This window comes from Manis pentadactyla, chromosome 9 (assembly GCF_030020395.1).
Source record: "Manis pentadactyla isolate mManPen7 chromosome 9, mManPen7.hap1, whole genome shotgun sequence".
Lineage (NCBI taxonomy): Eukaryota > Metazoa > Chordata > Mammalia > Pholidota > Manidae > Manis > Manis pentadactyla.
In genome coordinates, this window is record NC_080027.1 from 107,966,398 (window position 1) to 107,989,899 (window position 23,502).

At 43.3% G+C, this 23,502-nt stretch overlaps 1 protein-coding gene and 1 pseudogene across 1 annotated transcript; one reads left to right on the forward strand and one right to left on the reverse strand.

Annotated features, from left to right (window-relative positions):
- Window positions 1-5,525: 5,525 nt before the first annotated feature.
- On the reverse strand, window positions 5,526-22,768 carry NPHS2 (NPHS2 stomatin family member, podocin). Its single transcript, XM_036905919.2, has 8 exons — window positions 22,443-22,768; window positions 19,166-19,269; window positions 15,135-15,207; window positions 13,483-13,565; window positions 10,299-10,502; window positions 8,796-8,851; window positions 7,448-7,526; window positions 5,526-6,263 (listed from the first exon to the last, which is right to left on the reverse strand). The coding sequence occupies exons 1-8, from the start codon at window positions 22,714-22,716 to the stop codon at window positions 5,985-5,987; spliced, it is 1,152 nt and encodes a 383-aa protein (XP_036761814.1). The 5' UTR covers window positions 22,717-22,768; the 3' UTR covers window positions 5,526-5,984.
- Window positions 10,976-11,729, forward strand: LOC118922786 (60S ribosomal protein L35a-like; annotated as a pseudogene).
- Window positions 22,769-23,502: the final 734 nt, after the last annotated feature.

A 23,502-nucleotide genomic window follows, 5' to 3' on the forward strand; every position in this document is an offset into this window, starting at 1 on the left:
TGCTGCTTTCTCTGAGTTGGCATGGGCAGCTCACTTTCCCCAGTAACTGACTTGTCCTCGTGGTGCTGCTACATCTTGGGGTGACCCTGAGGGGGCCTGTCCAGCGCCGTGGAGGAAGGGGCGCTTGCGGCATGTCTCTGGCAGTTGGGCTGCTGGGGGAGGCTGTCGTGCTTATGCCAAAGAAGACCAGCTGCTCTGTGCTCAGACGTGTGCTCTGTGCTGCCTCACCTCCAGAAAGCTGGCCAGGCCCTCTGGGAATGGAAACTGGGTGGCCACCTGACAGGCCTCTGTGCCCCAGCCCCAATCTCAGTGGTGATGTGTCCCATGTCCCAGGGGAGCCAAGGTGTAATGTTTTAAGGTGCATGCCACAGTGTGCTCAGGGACCTTAGGAAGGGTGAGCAAGCCCCTCCTCCACAGGCTTGGCCCTTCACCTCACACCCAGCCTACTCCATGCTTGTGGGCACCATATGAGACTCTTGTGAGAAATCCGGTGCTGCACTGTGGTCCTACTGATTTGACGATGGTCAGGTGACTTGTCAGGTGCTTTATGGCCCATATTGACTAGGCTTTCCTCATGTTCTTGGCATGACTCAGGTATTACTTGGGCAACCTCCACTTTGTATTTCACTGCTGGGAATTCTGCTCGCAGGCCCCAAGGCTCTGGTGTGCTGTCTTCCACCTCTGGAATTCCAAAGAAGTGTGGAAGTCCTACCAGCAAGTATTTGCCCCCAGGAAGCAGAAGAGCTTCTCCAAAGTTAAGAGCATAACTGCCGTAGCCCTGTTGTCTGGGCCTGCACACTGCACCTCGGGAGGGCTTGCAATCTGAGCCTGAGGCCGAGGTCCCCTGTAGCCTTACTGATAGGAAGCAGTGCCTCAAGTTCATCAGGACTTTTGTCTCTGCCTCAGAAAAGTGGAGAGCATTCTAGCCTGGTCTACTATAGCCTCAAGACAATCTCCTGTTCAGGATTGCTGAACAAGTCCACTAATCCTCCTGACTTCGAGATGAACTCCACAGAATACAGGTTTTCAAGAAGCAATAGTTCCCGGATGGTGCAACTAGTCTAAGATGGTGCATCTAAGGGCAAGACTGGTGAAGACAGCTTTCAGAGGTTCCCTAAGCAGTCCCAGGATACAGCAGAGCCATTTGGCCTGGCAGTGTTCCTGCTGTTCCTGAGTGACTGATGATAGGGCTCCTGCACAACTGTCTGGATTGCAATGGCTTGTTTTTTTTTGGAGAATATTCTCTTGTACATGCAGGGCTTGGGCCCCATGAGCCTCTGGCAGAGGCATACTTTAGGCTGCCTCGAAGCTAACTGTGAGAAACACTTTCAGAAGTCTGAAGGTAAGATTAACAGTTCCCATGATCTGTCCTGCCAAGGAAAACTGCTTGTTGGCAAACAAGATACCAACAGATGTCCAACAGATTCTGAAGTTCACAAGGTACAACTGGTAATCCACCCCCCACTTTCCACTCTTGCTACCCAATAGTAAAACCTAAGCAAGCAAGAAAGAGGAGCTTGTTTGATTTCTGTCTGTGACTCTTGCTCCCCATGAGAAGAAACTCCTCTCTTGGGTCTTGCTTTTGCTTTGCTGTCATCCCAAGGAGCTGTTTACCTTTGAAACAAATGCTTGAAATAGGGTGGGATTCTAACACAGGGCACCCCATGTGCAAGTTCTTAAGCCAGTTCTGTCTAAAAGCAGCCACCCTGGGGCAGCAGCTCCTGGCCAACAGGACTGCCTTTGAAGCATGCAGCAACCTGTGTAGGGGCCCCAGCTCATATTTAGATGCAGTTTGATCATTATCATGTAGAACTTTTGGGGTAAAACCAGAAAAACAATAATAGCCACCATTTATTGAGCATTTACTTTGTGCAGGCACTGTGCTAAGCACTTCACACCTATTATCTCATTTACTCATAACTCTGCCAGGTGGGTTTTGTCTCCATTCATATCTGAACAAGGTTAAAAATCTAGTGAGGGACAGAGTCTGAATCAAATCTGGTATGTCTGATAGCAGAGCCCAAGCTCTCAGTTGCTATGCGATGTTGCCTTTCCAAGCTCAGAAAAAGTTGGAAGTACAGCTGATGACCCCTCTTTCAAAGGATTTGGCTTCCACGGCTTCTACTTATTACTCAGCTAACCTACTGAGTAAACACACTGGCACACACACCAAAATTCTAGAGGATATCAGAACCCTCAGAGTCCCAACAGACTCTGCCAAAGAAGATTGCAGTGGCCGGGAGCATACTTCCTTGGCCATCCAGACACAGCCCCCAGCATATGGGATGCAGAGCCTTGGGCAGAACGACCTGCTGGGCCTCCCAGATACAGGGGAGTCCAAACACCAAGCTTTAGCTCTACTTCCGACTGTTCTATACTGGTGAGCCAGGGTGGCCCTTGAAGTTCTAAGGAGGGTTTGCAATGCTGCCTTAGGACGTTCTCTTTCTGGTGATTACAAGTCCAACAACCCACAGTTATACCAGCTCTTAAGTCACATGCCAGCACAGTAAATGCAGGTCTAGGTGGACCAAAGAGTCACTGTAGTCCCCAGTGCCCTGGAGTACTGATGTCAAAGAATTTTGTCACACTTGTCTCACTTTCATGGCCATGTCGTTTTGGTCATTGTGAACTCCAACACCAAAGTAGAATACTCCCTTTTATCAGCTAATTGCTGGCAATTGACTCAACGTGTCCCTGCTCATGCACTGTCCCCCACCACCCCCACCCCCACCTCAGCCCCCAAATCCATATGTTGAAATCCTAGCATCCAGTGTGATGGTGTCAGTAGGTGGAGCCTTTGCTAAGTAATTAGGTCATGAGGTAGGGCCTCAGGAATGGGATTAGTGGTCCTGTAAAAGGGACCCCAGAGAGCTCCCTTCCTCCTTATGACATGTGAGGACACAGCAAGAAGATGGCTGCCTATGAATGAGGAAGTAGGCCCTCCCCAGGTGCCAAATCTGCTGGCATCTTGACCTTGGACTTCTCAGCCTCTAGAACTAAGAAATTTCTGTTGTTTGTAAGTCACCTTGTCTATGGCATTTTGTTATAGCAGCCTGAACTAAGATACTGTCACTCTATTAAAGTACATTTCCAGAGAAAAAGTGTCCCCAAAGACACATCCTGGTTTTGGATTGTATTGCTTAGCTTGTCTTGCACCCATCATTTCAATATCAGTAACCAGTTGGAATGCAGCAACTGGGTCTCAAGAGAAGACTTAACTGCTGGGACCTTGCAGACAGCACTGTCATCTCATCCTGCTAGTCTCTGAAGAATTTGCCTTTGACTCTTCGCCATACCCTTGCACCCAGAACACAGTTTCAGAGCAACTTATCCCTGTAATTTCTCTCCTATCAAGCCCTCCCACCACTACAGCTGGTTCATACTTGAAGATACCATAGGCCACTCAAGCAGCCCTGGAAGGTGCCCTCTGGCCAGGTAATGAGACATTTAAATGTTGACTAAAGCCAGACATCAGAGGAGACCAACCAGTGGGAAATAACAGGCATCCCCCAGATACATAGGCAAAAATTGCCTTTGACAAAAAGAACCCGTGGTACAAGGAATTATTAAAGGTCATAAAAGCCATTATTATGTCATTACCCTGGTGTTCACATCTCATTGTTCTGTTCCTGGCTTGGTTATGCCTAAACCATGACTCTGTCTCTCAATTGCTCGTGCTAGTATTTGCCAAGCTGAGTTCAGGAATCATCAATGTAGGGTGAAAAGTGAATAGCAACCTTGATGCCATGTTTACGTCAATGACCAGTACACGGAGATGGATCCGGACCAGCACAGTGGTAATGAAACACCTCCTCCTCCAGGGATGCTCTGATTGGCCCCTGGTCCTCTAAGTGGGCTTGGCCATCTGTGACTGTGCCCTGGCTGGTCCACAAAAGCAAACTTCGAGCCCTGATGGATTGGACATTCTAGGAAATCACTGAGGAATCCCCCCAGTTCTCCTCCTATCCTCTGCTGCCTCATCAGACCTTGCTTTTCCCTCTCTGGAAGCATGCTCCTGGCTCTGGCAGATTTTGTTACCTGCCTTTGGCATACTTGGATTTGACAGCCTTTTGGATTTCACATTTTGTATTTTGGCACTTCTGCATGGTTTAGAGCTTTGCCTGATCCTTTGGCTTCCAGATCCCCCATTACCTCCAGCAGAGACTACTCAACCCGTGGCCTTCAGCACTGCCACTGCCCCACAACCGAATATGGTCAAGTAGGGACTGGAGAGACTTTAAAAAGTAAGGTATGGAAATATTTTTCAGAACTGGATGAAAATAGCCTTTTGAAACAAAATTGAAATTGTCTCAATATACAGTAACTGTACAGGCAGATTGTTTTATCAGTAAATGAGTTTGGCATGGTTGGATGAATACGTAGGTTTTGAAATCATCTAACAGTCCTGCATAATCTTGGGAAGACACATTGCTTGGCTGAAGACCTAGCATAACAAGGCTGGGATGGAATGTGTGGTTTTCCCAGCTGTGGATGGAGGTGAGGAGGTGGCGTACCGACGTATGGCAGAGATACCCTGAGGCCGGGGTCACTGTGTACTGCTAGGGAGCTCTTGTTTTTTCGTTGTTTTGTCTTTAGAGGGCTGGAGAGATGGCAAAGAGGGAAGGAATGCTGAAGAGACTGCCAGGATAAACAAAACATCCTTGATTTGGGGCCTTGTTTCTCTTATTTAAACATAGTGAGAAAGCCTGTCTCCAGCAGACAAAAGGCTATGAAAGTTTCTAGGTCCATTGCTAGGAGCTCAGAATACATTTTCTCTCTGAAATAATGTTATCAGGGTTTTGTGGGCTAACATTGATAAACGAAAACCCTTTATGGGTGTTCTTATGCAAAATGTTCAAAGTTCTCACATCTCCAATATAAAATCATTACATGGGATAACATGCAGAATAAAGGCAGTTTGAAGGAGAAAGAAATCACCAAATAGTATGGTACTGGGGATGGTTATCACCATTCTCTTTGTACCAGCAACATGGAAATTCCCATTATGAGTACATTTTACTACCATCATAATTTTAGCATTATTTTTATGTTAGTAATGTTTTATGATATTACTGATTTTTTTTAAAGTTTATAGAGGACTTGGTATGCTATTTTATTTACTTGCCTATATTTTTTCCTGTAGATACATATTTCCATTTGTATAAGGCCAGGTACTAGAGAGTAAGACATTCTCATAGAAATGTATTTGTATTGAAGGAATATCTGTACTAGACAAGAATACTTCAGGGCATGTATAGACCACATTATATTACCATTTGAAAGCCAAGCAATTTGGTAAATTCTATACTGAAAATAGATCAGCCTGTTTTTAGTGACGCTTTCTCAGATTTTAAGCAACATGTATCAGATAGATGTTTTTGTCCTTTTTTTCTATTTTAAGAAGGAGTCTCCATAGGAAGAATTCCTTTAAAATTCTTTAATCCAGCTCAATACACCTTTTGTCCTTTCAGTCACTGTGGTTCAACTATTCTGGGGTTAGATGTGAGGCATGTGGGGAATTTGAGGATTTCATAGGAGTGTGGAAAGAAGCCTGCATCTTAAGTATGGGATGACACTGGAGTGTGATAAGCACAGTGATAGGGGCCTAGAGATAGGGGCGTGGGAGCAGCAAGACCTGGCCAAAGGGACCAGAGGGCATACAGCAAAAAGACCATTTGACCTACATCTTTAGAAGTCAAGATTTAGTCAAATATAGACTCAATATTCTTCCAAAAGTAGAATGTTGGCTAAAGCTCTTTTCCATAATTACTCTTGATTAGACGATCCACCTAAACTTGTGATATAGTTCCTCTGTATTACATCATCTCCCTGCCTACTCCTGTAGGTTGCTGCATTGTGACATCATGCATTCCAAGGGCATTCCATATGGCAACCAAAGAAAGGGCAGGAAGGGCAGAGCACCTCTCTCCGGGATATGGTGGGCATGCGGCAGCCCCTTTCTGTCATGTTATCCTTGGCTCCTCCTACAACATGGGAGAATCTTTCTTTTTAGGATTCAGTGGTTCCACAGGTTTGGGAGGATTTGGGAAGGGGATGCTTCCCTGAGTTCTACCAGTAGGAGAAGAGAGGAAATTTATCAAGTCAAATGGCAAAGGTAAAACCACCGTGGAAGGTTTCTCTGTGGACAAGGATTGAAGGGTGTGGAGGTATCGAAGCTGAACAGCAGCTGGAGTGCCTGACAGAATCTCAGCTGCCATCCGGAGGGACTCCGAGGCAGCCTTCTCCCCTTCTGCAGCGATCATCTGGAGGACAGATATGAAGAAAAGCAGAGTGATTTCTCCTCTTCGTCCCACAAAGGTTCTAATCACTGTTCATGTGACTCATCAAACTAGCTCTGAGAATCTACTATGTATGTGACAGGCATTGTTAAGCACAGAATAGGCTGTCTTCTTTCTCAAAGATCTTGATTTAGGGGGAAAGAGATTAAACTCTTAATTGTAATTTAGGGCAGAATTTGTTAAGGACCCTGACAAGTACAGTGAAGTGTTAGGAGAGTTATTAATTACCTCTGGTGGACCTTGAAAGATTAGTAGGATTTTGCCAGATAGAGATTGGCCAGCATTCTAGGAAAAGACATGGAAGCCTGAAAGAGTGACTCCCACCTGGGGCAAAATGAATGGGTAAGCATTTCAGAAGAAACAGCCCCCAAATGCCATTTTCAAAGTGGGCAAAGGGGAGGCCAGTTAGCTGCTGGTTAGAGTGTGGCATCAATAAAGTGGGCATAGAGGACTAGACTCAGAGATCTAGAGGCAATTTTGTCCAGGAGACCACCTTCCTCCTCTCTCTCCTCTACCTCCTGTCCAGTGCTCCAAAGTTAATGACCTCCTACATTGTTAGGGTTTTTTCTTCAACTACTTTCTGTTAAGAGAAATCTGCCTCTCTCAGTCCTCATTTCCCTCTTCCCAACACCCCAGGCCACCAACTCCTCAGTCCTTGGAGCTGCTGGCAGCCAGATGGAGGCTACGAGGGGCACGGCCTGCCCATGGCTCTGGCATTGAGAAAGTCGGCCCTGGTCATGGCTGGCCCTCCAGCACTCTCACAGAGCTAGGGACACAGGTCAGAGTGTCATTAATCTAGGGGTGATAGGTGACTGATACTTCTTAAGGAAAGATGCAAGCATGAGAGGAGAGGGCTGAGGTGTGGGGAGATGCCTGTGAGGAGAAAGAGCAAAGGCAAGACTCGAGGAGGAGGATGGTTACCGTTACCACGGGCTGCTGAGGGTGCATCAGGAGGAAAGGTGGGTGTGCATTAGGCTGTTGACAGACTTCAAGACAACAGCTGTAATGGGAAGGGGGTGGGGGAGGGAACAGGCCCGGTTCTTCCCAGCGCCTGGTTGAATCGGAGGTGAGGAAGCAAAGGGCAGGTGTTCAGTGTGAGCGGGCCTTCAGAGCATCGGCGGGAGGACACCCGCTCAGGGCTGGCTCACCCGCACTTTGGCCTGCCTTTGCGCTTCCGCTTCCACAGCCAGTGAGTGCTGGAGCCCGGCTGGCAGCCGCACGTCCTTTCTGAAAGACAGAACCCAGTGGCCAGGGTTTTCATACAGAAGTGCCTCCTTCTTTACTGCAGTTTCATGATGGAATTCTGACTTACCAGTGTGCTGTCCCTAGACCTCTGAGGTAGATGGTGGGCAGAGAGGAACATCTCAAGGGTCAGTGCCCCAAACGCAGATTTTTATTATCACTTAATAGAGCTGAGTACAGCTCTGGTTTTCTCTTTTCAAGTACAACAAATTTTGTATTGACAGATTGTTATACTCTTTCCCACTTAAGTTTTCATCTAAATCCCAGCTATTACATTTAAAGCATGAAAAACCTACCTTGAAGAGCCTTACTGTTAATAATAAGGGAAGTTACCCAAGTTTATAGAAAAGAATTGATTTTGAAAAGGGTAGAACTGACCAAAAAGAGCACCGAAAGTAATGCATAAAAGATACAAAATTATATTTTTACCCTCATTGTAACTATGAAAAATACATAGAAAACAATTTGGCAGTTCCTCAGAAAGTTAAATGTAGAGTTATTAGATGATCCAGTAATTATCTTCCTATGTATGCACCCAAGAGAAGTGAAACATGTTCACACAAAAACGTGCATGTGAATGTTCATTGCAGCATTTTTCATAATAGCCCCAAAGTGGCAACAGGCCAAATATCCATCAACTGATGAGTAGATAAACAAAATGTGGGATAGCCACACGATGAACTATTATTTGACCATAAAAAGGAATGAAGTACTGACATGTGTCACCATGGATGAACCTTGCAGACAATATGCTAAGTGAAAGAAGCCAGACACAGAAGGCCACATACATATTACTGCATTTATAGGAAACTGTCCTGGATAGCCAGATCCAGAGACACAGCCGGATTAGTGGTTGTTGGGTGGGGCGTGAAGGGGTTCCTGCTTAATGGGTGCAGGCTTTCTTTATGGGGTGATAAAAAGTATGCAATTAGATGGTAGTGATGGTTGCACAGTCTATGGATATACTAAAAATCCATGAGTTACATTTTAAAATGGTTAAAATCATTACATGAATTTTATCTCAAAAAATTTTTGTTTCAATCCTTAGAAAACCATGAAAATAATTTTCCCAAATGCTAGAGTGGTTGTGTTATGGCTATGAGTATTAGGTGACTTTTTTCTCTTTTTTCCAAAATTTATGCTAATGTGGCTATGGTACTCATTCAGTGAAAATAATTTTTCAGTAAAAAATTTTATATAAAACCAAAATATTTCCCTTTATCATACTGTCCTCCAGGTTAATTTCCTACTCACATTTCTGTTCTCTCCACTTTAATTCCCCATATACAGGTCACTGAATCCAAGGCAACCTGCGGAGGGAATCGTTGAGAGGTCAGGAAGGCCCTGCAGGTAGGAGCAGAGTGCCCCTCTGTTGTTCTTCTGAAAGGACATTACTTCCTTGTTTTAACATTACAGTGCCTTACAGAAAGCTGTCAACTTGCACAGTGATTCAATAAATATTTGTGGAATTGAAGATGGGGTGAAAGGCTGAATAATGGCTTCAAATCACCCATGTCCTTATCTGTGGAACCTGTGAATAGTACCCCAAAGAGACTTTGCAGGTGTGGTTCAGTTAAAGGATGTTAAAATGGGGAGATTGTCCGGCATCTTCCAGGTGGGCCCTAAATGCAATCATAAGCGCTTTCTGAGAGGGAAGCAGAGAGCTCGGCCTCCAGAAGAGGAGAGGAGATGGGGCCTGGAAGCAGGGGTCGCAGCGACGGGCTCCAGAGACGAGGAAGGGCCGCCAGCTGGAGAGTGGGCCTCCGCTGGCTGCTGAAAAAGGCAAGGAAACGGATTCTTTCTCTCCTCAGAACTTCCGGAAGGAACCAGCCCTGCTGAGCTTTTTGGCTTCTGTTGTTTCCCAAATTCTTCCCTTTCCACCGGGATGCGAATCCCAGTTTTATGGGTAACAAGCTGGTGCAGCGCAAACATTTGGCTGCCTCCTTTTTTCAGATTAGTAGCCACTCAGGCCCCATCAAGCACAATCATTCCTGACGCCTTCAATTGTTAGCTGCTCCTTCTGGAGGCCCTCCTTTCAGGAAACAAGACCTGTAACCTCTTAACTCAGTTCTGGACAGGGTGCATCACAGGGGTAACTGCCACTTGGCTAGCCAGCTGACTGGAGTCCTCCTCTGTCCTCACTCTCTTCCTGTACATTTGCCGTCGTCTTGGTAACAGCTAAAGAGCCTACTCTGGCTGTGGGCAAGGCTGCTGAGCTCGCTGCCTGCAACTTGGGGGCAGGCTGCATGAGGTGGCTTGGGGGAAGTTCTTGCTCTTCTCTCCCTCCCCTAATTCCAAATCAATCAAATCCAGACAATTGATTGGAAAATTAATCATTAAGGGTCTGTAATATTTTACTTCTTTTTATCTGAAAGTCTTACTTGGACTTACTGTTTAACTTGTCTCTCCAACTAGACTCTGAGCTCCCAGGAACCATTCCTTATCACCTGCGTATAGCATCAGCTCTCCTGTCATACACCACCACCCCTGCCAGCTCCTGCTCCCACCACTTTGTGCTTTGTGAGCACTTAACAGTAAGTCTAAAGCCACTGGAGTCGGGTGGAGAGCAAAAACTGTGGCAGTGACTGACTAACCAGCTTAGGGTCAGTTTGGCCACCTCTGCCTTAAGCTATCGCTTCTTAAAGGATGGCCTCAACGAATGCCTGGCACGTGGAAAGCTCAATAAATGGCCAGTGAAGAATGACTAAAAGATGAAGAGCTATTTTGACATACTTGATATTAAATGTATCTAAGTACCTTTACATCTTGGGCAATGCTCTTCCTCTCCAGAAGGATTTCAGTGAGAGATCGATGTGCTAGGAGACGCTTCGTGGTGGTTTGCACAAGGAACTGGACAGCTTTGGACACATGAGCAAGACTGCTTAGGAGAAGAGGAGCATTTTCCATTCGGTAGTAGCAGATGGCGTCTATCTCCATTATAAACATGTCTTTGGTCACAATCTAGGAAGAAAAAAAGTTTGGATGACAAGGAAGAAAATGCAGTTAATTATAGATTAGGCCTTTTAAAAGTGGGGTCCTCAGATTCTTGGGCCCCTCTACCAGGTAAGGATAAAAGAACTAAATGTGCTCAGAGGAAATTTTCTTGACTAAGACTGTAGAAGAACAAAACAAAACAAAACAGCAGCTGGGGCACCCTTTATTCAAAATAGACATGTCTTTGATGGAGTTTTTTACAAAGAATACCAAAGAACTCATAATGTAAAGGAATCCTGTTGTAAATACTTTTGTTAAAAAAACAAACGAGGAATAATTTTCTTGTGTGAAAATAATGCAGTTAATTATAGATTAGGCCTTTTAAAACTGATGCCAAAATGTGCTAAAAGAGAAGCAAGTTCTGGAAAACAAATACTCTAATGTATTGCCTGCAGGATGTAGGCCAACTGGTGATACATATCAAAAGCCTTCAAAGATGCATGCTCTCAGGATTTCTAAAACAAAAAGTTTGGGAGGTTAGGTTGTGGTCTGAAGCCATTTTTGCTGGCTGTAGAAGTGGGGTCCTCAGAACCAGAGGGAGCACAGAGCTTTTCTTAAGATTGAAAGTGTTTATGCTCAAGACGGAACTGAATTCTATCTGGGTAAGAGATGTGATTATGTGTACAAAGCAAAGAGCAACACAAGTGACTCTGGTGGCAAACCAAACAAAACCAGAGTAATATGGGGAAGGTTAACTGGTGCTTGTGAAAACGGTGGCACGGTTTGTGCCAAATTCCGAAGTAACTTTCCTGCTAAGGCCAGTGGACACAGCCTCCATGTGATGCTGTACCCCTCAAGTATTTAAACGTATTGAAAAGTAAACAGAGTGTAGATTTGTTCTCTTGTATTAAAAAAAAATGTGTTTTCAACATTTCCATTTTTAGACACTTGTCGCAAGGGCATGTTATGAGGATTTAACTGCAAGGATATTATTCACAATATTGCTTATTGTAATAAAGATTGGAAATAATACCAACAATAGGGAATTGTAAATTGTGGTATGTCCACACAGTGAGATGCTATATGTCCATTTAAAATAAAGGTGTAGAAACGTAGCTAATGTAAGAAAAGATGATCACAACAGATTGTTGGGTGAAAAAACACACTACAAGATAATTTATATGGAATAATATATATACCTGTTTGTAACTATACCCTCATATGTAGAAAACTCTGAAAGCACAGACTGCAAAATACTGGTATCTATCTGTAGGTAGTAGGAATTGGGATAAATTTTATCTCTTCCTTTTTTGCATTTTATTATCTAAAGTAAGCCTTTTAAAAATATAATCTGTTTACACTTCTATTTATCAAAAGAAAGAATGAGAAAGTACTTCAAACTGAAAGTGGGAGATAATTTAGGAAGGGCTTACAAATCTAAATTACTAATAGAAAAATCTAGATGTCAGCTCTACTGTTAATTTTTCATTATGGTAAAATACAACATCAAATTTACCATCTTCACTGGTTTTAAGTGTATAGTTCAGTAGTGTTCAGTGCATTCACATTGTTATGCAAACAATCTTTAGAACTTTTTTCATCTTGAAAAACTGGAGCTCATTAAAATACCTCTCCATTCCTCCCCCAGCCCCACCTTTCACCTTCCTGTCTGTGAATTTTATGACTCCAGGCACCTCATGTAAATGGAATCATCCACTTAGATTTGTCTTCTTGTGACTGTTTTATTCCACTTAGCATAATGTTCTCAAGTTTCACCCATAATGTAGCATATGTCAGAATTTCCTTTCTTTTTAAGGCTGAAGAATAATATATTGTAGGTATATAGTACAACAGTGCAATATATACAATGGTATAATGGCACAAATGTAGGTATTTTGTTTATCCATTCAGCCACTGATGGATGCTTGGGTTCCTTCCATCTTTGGGCTATTGTGAATAATGCTGCTATGAATATAGGTATACAAATATCTCTTTAAAACTTCGCTTTCAATTCTTTAGGTGTATACCCAGAAGTGGAATTGCTGGATCAAATGGCAATTTTTAATTTTTTTAGGAATGCTATACTGTTTTCCATAGCAGCTACACCATTTTACATTCCCACCAACAGTATACAAGGATTCTAATTTCTCTACATCTTTGTCAACATTTGTTATTTTCTGGGTTTTGTTTTCATCTTCAGAGTAGACATCCTAATAGGTGTGAGGTGATATTCTCATTGTGGTTTTGATTTGCATTTCTCCCCCGATTAGTGATGTTGAACATCTGGTCCTGTGTTTTTTGGCCATATGTGTATCTTCTTTGGAGAAATGTCTACTCAAGTCTATATTAGTTAGGGCACTCCAGAGAAATGGAGTCATTAACATGTGTGTTATGTGTAGAGAGAGAAAGAGACTTTAAAGAAGTGGCTTACACAATTGTAGAGGCTGACAATTCAAAAATCTTCAGGGTACGCCACCAGGCTGAAGACAATGAAGAGTTGATGTTGCAACTCAAGTCTGAGAGTTTCTTCCCCAACAGGGAGAGGTTAGTTCCTTTCCTGAAGGCCTTCAACTGATTGGATGAGGCCCACCCATATTATGAGTCAGGGGTCATCTGTTTTACTCCAAGGCTACTGACTTAAATATTAATCTTTTCTAAAAAATACATTCACAGCAACATTTAGATATGTTTAGCCAAATATTGGGTACCCGAGCTTGGCCATGGCGACACATAAGATTAACCATCACAAAGTCCTTTGCTCCTTTTTAATTGGGTTTCTTGGTATGTTGTAATATTTCTTTATATATTCTGGGTATTTGTAAATATTTTCTTCCATTCCATAGGCTGCTTGTTCATTCTGTTGATTGTGTCCTTTGACACACAGGAGGTTTTAATTTTAATGCAGTCCGTATCTCTACTTTCTAGCTTAGTCATTTTGCTCTGGACCAGAAATGGTGGCTCAGCCATGTAAAATGTAGAGAAAGCAAAAACCCATCATTTGGCTTACCTCATGAAAGGGTATCTCCAAGGTCTGGAGACGAAGGTCCACTTTGTGGTAGGTATCCAGGCAGGGCAAAAAGAAGAAAAGGCCTAGAAGGGGGGAGTGACCAGTGAATGTCCTGCATGGAGACTTTTTGGGGTTCATCTTTTCAGCATCAGGGTGCACAGTATGTTGCTCTTCTTAGCCTCCAATGGCATGCAGATCACTGCGCAGTCCTGACTCCACCCTTAGAGTGTGTGTGTTGTTGCTAAGGTTACCATACAGTTTGTTGTTCAATCTGGGACATTTTTGAGGGTGGAAGGACAGCACTGTTACAACTTACTCCAGGACAAGAGGCATAAACAAGGAATATCCCCAGCAATTGGGCTGCATGTCACTTTGCTCATGGTGCTGACTCCTCCAGATGTTAGGTTACATGTCTGTCTCCTTCTCTAGATTTTAACTCTCTAACTAGAATGTCTTATGCACTACTGTTAGCTTTAGCAGCTGACTTAATGCCTTTTAGGTGTTCTATAGAACTGTTTTTGAATCTGTGTGTGTACCAAGGTAACCAACTTTAAAGCCAGAAAACTCCATGTGGTATTTCTTAAAATGTGAGCCCCAGAGCTCATCAGAAGAGCAATATCATGATATCAGCCTTCTGGTTGGCTAGTTAGTCTTCATCTACCCAATGTAATGTACATGTTCAATGTGCAAACCATTTTTAGATTTTTTTTCTGATTGGACACTGTGGGCTCTTGCAGGAGCCAAGAGCTTTGTTGGAACCCCATAGAGCCCAGGCTCTCTCTAAGGAGCAGCTCAGCTACTCACCCTTTCTTGACCCAGTCAAGACAGATGCTCAAAACTAGAATAAGAACAAAATGGCTCTTGTCCTGGAACCTCAGGGGTGGTTCTGCTTTTGTGTGGGTCCATCTGTTAGTTCTTAATCTTGAAACTCTGATTTGTATCTTCTTGTCTGGTCTCTCTTCTCTACCTATTTCTGTAGACCTGGCTTGGAACTTGGAAGCTTTCCAATACATACACCTTCTCCTACCTTCCTGGCCAGCTTAGATCTTCAAACCCCAGCTACTAGACTTTTCCGACTAACCATACTTCTATCTGTGCCCCATAACCAGCTTGGACCTCTGGACATCAATTCCACTAGACTTTAAGGTCCTAGAGATCAAAACCATGTTTCATTCATCCATTTTCATATTCCTGGTGTTATATGATATCTGAAACCCAGGAGTGTTCAATCTATGATTCTTAAATTCCACCAACCAAAGGATAATTTGTTACTTGCATGTGAACTTTACCTACCTCCATGGTTTGGTCTGACTCGTTGGACTCTGAACTAGCTCAGCTTTGTTCTGAGAATTTGCAGGATTCTAACCATACACACATATTCTGCTCAAACCAGTGCCCATCCAGGGCACTAAGCCTGTTTGCTACTCTAGCCAGCCTGATCCTGGCATTTGGTTCTCTGCACCCATCCTTTCTCTTGGTCACTGGTAATAATGCTCTCTGAAGCATGTCTTAATAACCTGTATTACAACTAACAAACTGGAAAAAGTAGGTATCATGAATCAAGTTACTTGATGTAATCTGAGATCTATATTACATTGTGCACGGATCAAAGAAATCAGCAAGTCTATGGGAGTAAAAAAGGTGTTTCTTACCAGGGCCCTTGGCTCTTCCAGGAAGCAGATGTCCTAGTCGGAATATAATTACTCTCTCATACTCCTGTACAACCTAAAGGGAAATTTAATACTTTTGAAACACTCTGATAAAGAAAAATAAAGTCTTCAAAAAGACTTGGCATGAGAGTGATCCTAGGTATTAAAAATCTTTTGATTTGAGAACCAAGAAAAATTTCTGTTAGCTACTTACATTTCCAAAATTCACAATTATTAAGTGCAGAATTTCAGAAACCAATGGAAAAACCAATGGGCTTGTTAATTTTTGAGTCCGTGGACAGAATTTTGATTGAAGTCATGAGTATCTGAAAAATACTGCCTTCACTATGCCTAACATCCCCTAAATCAAAGAAATCACAGCATGTTTCATCTTTTATTTTGCTGTGACTTCTGCATTATTAGCTTTGTATGTATCACTCATTAACTCTTTAACAGAAAAAAGGACAATATTTTAATACCACTTGTTTCAAACCGTGAATTCTTTTGAGGCTTCTTCAAAATGATCCAATTGGATTTTAATTTGCCAATTCTCATTGGTGATACATCCAGAAAAGTTGAGGGTGCCCTGAAAATGTGTAGAGCTATTTGTAAATGACAAAAGAGGGGATTCTCTGTGTAGAAATATCTGTATATTGGAAGAGAGACAGGGAAGTTAGTGCATAGTACTTTAAAAATAAACTGCTTTCTGGCTCAGTATCAGAAATCTAGGTTCTATTGCTTGTTTTTCATTACATTATTTTTTCTGTTTATTTGTATATATGCCCCACGAGTCTGTGAACTGGTGCTGGTAAGGAATTAATCTTTTTTATTCAGTGCCTTAAAAAATTGCCTTATACATGTAAATGTTCAATAAGTACTTGTTGAATGAATGAATTTTTTTGTAACTGTGGACAAGTCTGTTTTTTCTTCTTTATCCTCCCTTCACTTTAGAAAACTCCACTGAATAATCAGTCAAATATGAAAATGAAAATGAAGAGACCAAAAGTAATACATTTTGAAATGTGCTTCTTAAGGTAACAGGCTCCATGACCTCACTGTAAGTCCCTCAGGTCAAGAAGCATGTCTTGTCCATCTTTATCAGTTTGCAACTCCTGTGCCTGGACACCGCCTTGTTTGTTGAAATAATGAATGAGAGCGAATGACTGGTTTGGTTTCTGGAGCATGCCTTAGCCAGTCCATTTCTTGGTTCCCTAGCATTATTTGTTCTTTTCTGCTTTTTTTGAAAGAAACAAATTCTTTCCAGGGATGATGAGGAGTATTAGTATTTTGAGACTTTGCTCAAATGAAACACCTAGTTCTGCTTTAGGGTCTTCTACCCATTTGGCTTCTTAGGGCTACTATCTTAAGTGTCCAGACCTGAGACCTTCTCCACAAACTGTGCCTGAGTCAGTGTTGGACCTTATGGCAGCCATACAGGTGCTCAGATCACCCTTCATGAAGAGCCTGCCTATCAACTATGTGCTGTCTATAGAAGACACACTTTTGATTCAAAGATACAAATAAATAGAAAGTAAAAGGATGGGAAAAGAAATAGTACAACGAGTAAACAAAAAAAGCAAGAGCAGCTATAGTGATATCAGACAAAATGGAGTGTAAAACACACAAAAATGTTACTAGTGATAAAGAGGAACCTTTTATAATGATCAAATAGTCAATGCATTAGAAAGTATAATAAACATATATGCATCTAAAAACAGATCTAAAATACAAGAAAAACCAAAAGAACTGAAGGCAGAAATAGATAATTCAATAATAGCATTTGGAGATTTAATATCCCACTTTCCATCATGGATAGAACAACCAGACAGATCAACAAGTTAACAGGTGACTTGGACAACACTATAAACAGACCCAACCTAATGGACATTTAACACATAATTCCACCCAGCAACAGAATACACATTCTTCTCAGGCACACATAAAACATCTTTAGGGTAGCTGTATGTGAGGCCATAAGACCAACCTCAGTAAATTGGAAATAATTGAAATCACACAAAGTATACTCTCTGATTAAAATGAAATGAAGTCAGAAATCAACAACAGAAGGAAATTGGGAAACTCACAAGTATATGGAAATGAAATAACATACTTTAAAATAACCAGTGAGTCAAAGAAGATACCAAAAGGGAAATTAGAGAGTATTTTGAGATGAATGAACACAAGGTACCAAAACATATGGGATGCAAGTAAAGCCATGCTTAGAGGAAAATTTACAGCTATAAATGCCTATAATAAAAAAGAAGAGATATCTCAAAAAATACCGTAATCTTCTATATTAAGACACTAGAAATAGAGGAGCAAATTAAACCTAATTCAAGTGAAAAGAAGAAAATAATAAAAATCAGCATGGAAATAAATGCAATAGAAAATATAAAAAATATTTTAAAAATAGAGAACATCAACTAAACCAGAAGTGGGCTCTTTGAAAAGCTCAACAAATCTGACAAATATTTAGCTAGACTGAGCAAGAAGAAAAAAGGAGAAGACTCAACTTTCCAAAATCAGGAATGAAAAAGGAATGACAGGGGCATCACTACTGTCCCTACAGAAATTAAAAAAGATCATGAGACAAAATACTATGAACAACTATACACCTAAAGTCAGATAACTTAGATAAAATGGACATATTTCTACACAAATACAAACTACCAAAACTGATCTGAGAAAGAAAAACTGAAAAGACCTAGAAGTGAAAGACTGAATTAGTAATTTTAAGATTTCCCACAAAGAAAATCCCAGGACTAGATGGCTTCACTAGTGAATTCTTCCAAGCATTTAAAGAATACCAGTTCTTCACAAATTCTCCCCAAGAACAGAAGAGGAGGGAAATCTTCCCAACCCATTCTCTGAGGCCAGTATTAGTCTGATGCCAAAACAAGACAGAGATATCATAGTAAAACTTCGGACCAACACCTCTTATGATTATAGATGGAAAAATCCTCAACAAACTACCAGCAACCTGAATCCAATAACATATAAAAAAGATTATATACCATAACCTAGAGGGATTTATCCTAGGAATACAAAAACATCCAAAATTCAGTGAATGTAATAAGCCATATCAATGGTATAAAGGGCAAATACCACATGATCATCTCAATAGACATAGAAAAGGCACTGGACCAAATCCAACACCCTTTCATGAAGAAGAAGAGAAGGAGGGAGTGGAAGAGGAAGAGCCTGTATGAATGCAGTCAGGCAGTGGCCCCAGCAGCACCTGTGGCATTCCAGCCAATGATGAACAGTGCCAGAGTACTGGGGCCTGGCCATTTCTGCAGCTTATGAAGCTCCTCTGTGAAGCAAACTTTGCTCCGGGAATCCCAGGCTGGCCAACGCTTTCTTGGAGCTGCACCGTGGTCTAAGACTCTTTCTGTCTAATCCTTTCCCTTCACATAGCACAGGTGTCAGACCTGCATCACGGTCTGAATGCTTTCCTTGCCTATTCTTGTTCTCTCTTCCCTGAATCTTTCAGACAGAGTTCCCAATAAATTACTTGCAATTCTAATTTTGTCTTGGCATGTGCTTCCCGAACTGACGCAGGTCTTCATTTACTTCAAGGACAGGCATATGTAAGTACCTGTGGGCCAAAGAAAATTGTCATTCATGGTCTGCAGGGGCTGCCTGAGGAGTTTCCTGGAAGTGTCAGAGGTGCTCATCATGATCTATTCTGGGCTGGTCTTAGTGTTAAAGGATGCAGGACCTAGATGTAGCCCCCGTCCTGAACAGTCTCTCAGTCTAGAGGGAGAGATTGGGTATCAACAAATATTATATGAGGTTAAGTGCTAGAAGGGATGTGACAGCAGAATGACACTAGTGCACAAGGAACGGAATGAATGTGGGAGTCAAGGAGAGGTTCACAGTTACATTTGAGCAAAGTCTTAAGGGAGTAAGAGCTCCCCTAGAAGGTGAGCAGGGGGAGCATTCCATGCAGAGCACACAGCATGTGCCAAAACAGAAGAGTGGACGTGTTGTCAGCGAGAGGCATCAGGAAATGGGGCATCATGGAATCTCACCTTTATGCAGAACCAGATAGAAAAAGGGAAGGTCACGATGACAAAGAGCAGGGATGTGAGGACAAGAAGCCACTCACAGACCCCTAAACTGGAAGACTTGGTACCTTAAAAAAAAAAAGCAAGAGAATAATTATATTGGAATTTCATTATATTCACTGACTAGCACCTGCTGGTCAAGTCCTTGGTAATAGGGTCAGAGCAGTTTTTAGACTTCTGGAAATAGCAGAATGACCTGTATGTCACAGTGGTCAGTCCACAGGCCTGGGCACCATCGGTGTGAAGGGCCATCTGGGACTAAGGAACGTGGAGCAGGCTCCTGGAAAGGCAGTACTGGGGAAAATGGAACAAGTACAGAATCTGAGCAGAAGGTCTGGGTTCCTGTTCTGGCTCCACCATTTTCTCTCAAATGAACTTAAGCAAGGCACATGACCTCTCTGAACCTGTTTTCTCATCCATACAATGGGGATGCTAAGGATCCTCTAATAATCTCACGACATATTTCTCATATCGTTAATTTAAGGATGAAATAACAAATACACACAAAAAGCACTAAACTATCAAGTGGTGTTATCTGAAGTAATTTGAAATATGTATCCAGAGGTTCATCTTCCCTAACATTACTTCCCCATCTGCTACCTGCCCCAATGTCCGAAATTCTTCTGTTAGAGGCCCCTTCTTTAGATTAGGTGTGGATCTCCAGACAGTCTTTGATAATTAGCCCATTGGTGTGTCAAAACAGGTGATAAGGAAAGGGGGTGCAGAACACCCAGGTTGCTTGGGTGATAAATGGAACAGTTCCAGGGAAAGTTGATCTGAAGAACATAAGCTCCTGGTGGACTTGTTTACATTGTGTCCCCAGGGCCTAGATTAGTGCCTGACACAATATAGGTTCTCAATAAATATTGGTTGAATGTAGGAAAGCAAAAGAAGTAGATAGTGAAAATCATTGAAATGTGATACTTGGGAAACCTCAAGAATTTTAATCTTCAGATACTAAAAAAACCGGCCAAAGGGATACGATTTGTCAGTTTTAAAATCTCATGGAGGACTACAAGGTGACTAAAGATTAGGTATAGTGAAAAGCCTATTTTTAAGGGATGGGGAGGAATAGATAACTAATTGGTATGCCTGAAAATTTGATTTCCATGCCTGGAAAATAACTGGAAAGGTCATTAAATTGATGTGACGATCACTTGAATAGGGCAGATATGCAAGCTGTACTTGGATACTAAATGCCACAGAATGGCAGTTCCCAAAGGGTGTCCCACAGAACACTAATTACACAGGATGGTCCACAGAGCAAGAGGTTCCCTGGGCAAACAAGTTTAGGAAGTACTGTGTACTATAACCTGCTCCTGGACTCCCCAGTATTGGAGCCAGGGGAATCCCTGCAGTAAAGAAGCATTCATAGGTTTGCTTAACCCAGTATTTCCCAAATATTTGGCCCAGCAATGTTTTCTCCAAGGAAATTAGTGTATGGGATTTCTTTCTCTTTCAGTCTCTTTTGGGAAATTCTGCTCTATCAATATCATGTTAGTTTTTAAAATTTCTTCCTAAAAGGCAACAATAGTGTTATTGCTATGTTTAACTAGTTTATAAATCCATTTCACTTGTCAGTGGTAAACATGACAAGTAAATAAATGCATATACAGAAAAAATTACATTTTGTAAGTGAAGAAAGAGCTCAAAATTCCTTTGTACAGTAGTTAGGGATGTGAATAGAAAGGTAATATCTATATCAAGATCTAACCTGAAGTTTCATTCACAAAATATTATTCTCTGGGAATGAGTTCTCTGACTATTCAATTTGTTTGGTTAAAGTGAACAGTGAAACAATAAATGTTAAAATAGAAAGAGCATGTAGATACGACATAAGTCTGAGAATCACCAGCATTTTGGTAAAGTGAAGCTCCTTTTTGCATCTCCCAAGCCTGGCTGAGGGAGTGTGGTGCTGTGATGATGATGAGGAGGGGATATTGCTGCCTGTGGCTCCCGCTCTCCCCTGGGGGGCCACTGAAACCTCCCAGGCAGGGGCTTGGCAAGACTACCTCACCCTCAGTGGGACTTACCATCTATTGTTTGGGGTCTTGGGCTCTAATAGCTTTATAGCCAGGGAGACTGAATGAAGCCCAGAGGTGAAGCTACTTACCTAAGGCCACACAGTGTGTGGTGGCAGTGCTGGGACCACAACCAGAAATCAAGGGGCAGCACCATGGAAGGATGGGATTCTCAGAAAGACTGCCTTACTTTGGAATTCTGGCTTCTCCAACTTCCTAGCTGTAGGTCTTAGGCAAGTTACTTAAATTTCTGAGCATTTTTCCTCATCTGTGGTATGGGAATGATAAAACTCAGGTAAACACCTAGTGTGTGCCTGGCACATAGTAGGGGCTCTGTAAATGGGGGCTCCCTTCCTTGCCTACCCCCTTTGATCCTAACATGATCCATATAAACTCCACCCCAACTATAGGAATCGTTCTCAAATCACAGCTTTCGATGCTCCAGCTTATACTACATTGCTGGTAACCAGGAAATGTTACATTTTCATAGCCACAGAAAGCAATGTAACACACTCTTCCTTATTTACTTTCCTTTACACTTCCCTCATCCTACACTTAAGGTGTAATGAATTTTTTCCCCATTCATATAAAAAGGGTTGGAAGCAGATAAATTTGATCCTAATAGTTGCTTCACCGATTTGGGAAACCCATTCCACTACTTTCCCTATGATTCTCTCCTTTCCCCTAACTTTCCTCTCTCTTTGCTGGCAAGGATTCTGTTCTAAGCACGTTCTTTGCTCCAGGTGTTGTGCACAGTGAGTGTGCACAGTAGCCTCATCTCCTTTTATCCTCACAACTGCCCTCTGTGGCAGTCTTGCTGTTGTCCCCTTTCACAGATGGTTAGGATTCTGCCTACCATCACAGGGCTACCACGTGGCCGAGCTAGGATTACTCAGGTCTGGCTCTTCTCTGCTTGGCTGTGCAGCCTCCACCTTTCTTTGCCATGTTCGTTGGCCCCAGCCTGGACCCCACTCCCTGCTATCTTCCATCCATGGCTGGCCCCTGACACCAACGCTATTTAGTTGGTGTTATCTGTATTTCTTCTGATGAACTTTGGTCTCCACCACTGGGGGTCGGTGGGTTCATTTCTTGGGGATCGAGCAGGTCTTGGCTAGTCTGGCCCTCGGTGGCTCTCAGTGGGGTGACTCATTCCACTGAGCTCGCTTGGGCACCACTTGGAAAGGCCACTCGCTCCCCTGGTCCCCACCTGCCGGCTGTACCTTCCTCGGGCCGCTCGCTCTCCAGCAGCGCCACCACCTCGGTGCCCTCCTCGCCGGAGCCCCGGACCTCGTCCACGTCCACCACGGTGGCTGCCGCCGCTCGGGGCTCCCCCGCGGCCCCTGCCCGCCCGAGGCCCGGCCGCTCGCGCCCGGTCTCCCGGCGCCCCCGGCCTCGGCCGCCCCGCTCGGCCTTCGCCCTCCTGCTCTCCTTGGGCGGGGACCCGCCGCCTCGGGCCTGGGCCTCTCTGGAGGAGCTCCGAGCCCGCTTCTCCATCCTCGCTCGGCAGAGCGTCCCCGCAGAGTCGCCGGCGGGCTGCGGCGCGTCGGGGACCCTAATGAGCGCGGGCGGAGGGGGCGGGCCAGGGCCGGGGCTCCGCCCCCCGTGACCGCGAGGCGCCGCGGCATTTCCCCAGGAGCTCCGTACGGGGCCCGCCGACCCCCTCACCGTTCCTGTGTGTGAAAGCCGCGTGCCAGTTCTTGGTGTTGAAAATGTGCGTCCGCCGACGGAGATCTGAGCAGTAAAGAGGATTCACTTACCTGCAGTACCACGGAGGCCCGCCGATCGCTGAGGGTGATGACGCCTTGCTTTTTGATTTGTAAGCATCGCAAGAAATAGGGTAGACGGTCCTCGTGTAATGCTAGACGGCTTAAGGGAACAGAAAGCTTCGTCGAATAGTAACTTTAGGTAAAATTACAAACTTCTCCCCAAGCTCCCCCTTAGTCCCCTTGGAAGTCTTCCTAAGGGTGCCTTTCCCCTCTTCCCCGAATTATTTTATATCCTGACCCTGTTCTTTCTGCTAAAGCTTAACCTCAGGTAATGGCGTTGGCTGACCGCTCCTGGGAGGATTTACATTTTTAAAGGGGGAAGGAAAACTTTTAGACCTCTTTCCTCTTTCTCACACACACACTCATTCTCTAGTATTTATATTTAATTATTTTATTACTAGTTTTACTAATGCTTAAGCCAATGGATGATGTAAATGCTTCTTGAGGTATTATAGAAGGGAAGGGACCTGGTGTAACTTTAGAAACGGACACTTTTGTCCTTGGCTAGACCCTG

Coding starts and splice junctions, on each gene's coding strand:
- NPHS2 (XM_036905919.2), bottom strand. CDS start 22,716: ATGGAGAAGCGGGCTCGGAGCTCCTCCAGAGAGGCCCAGGCCCGAGGC. Junction 19,270..22,442: donor GAGCGAGCGGCCCGAGGAAG/GTACAGCCGGCA, acceptor TTTTTTTTTAAG/GTACCAAGTCTTCCAGTTTA. Junction 10,503..13,482: donor TGGAGATACCCTTTCATGAG/GTAAGCCAAATG, acceptor TTTTCTTCCTAG/ATTGTGACCAAAGACATGTT.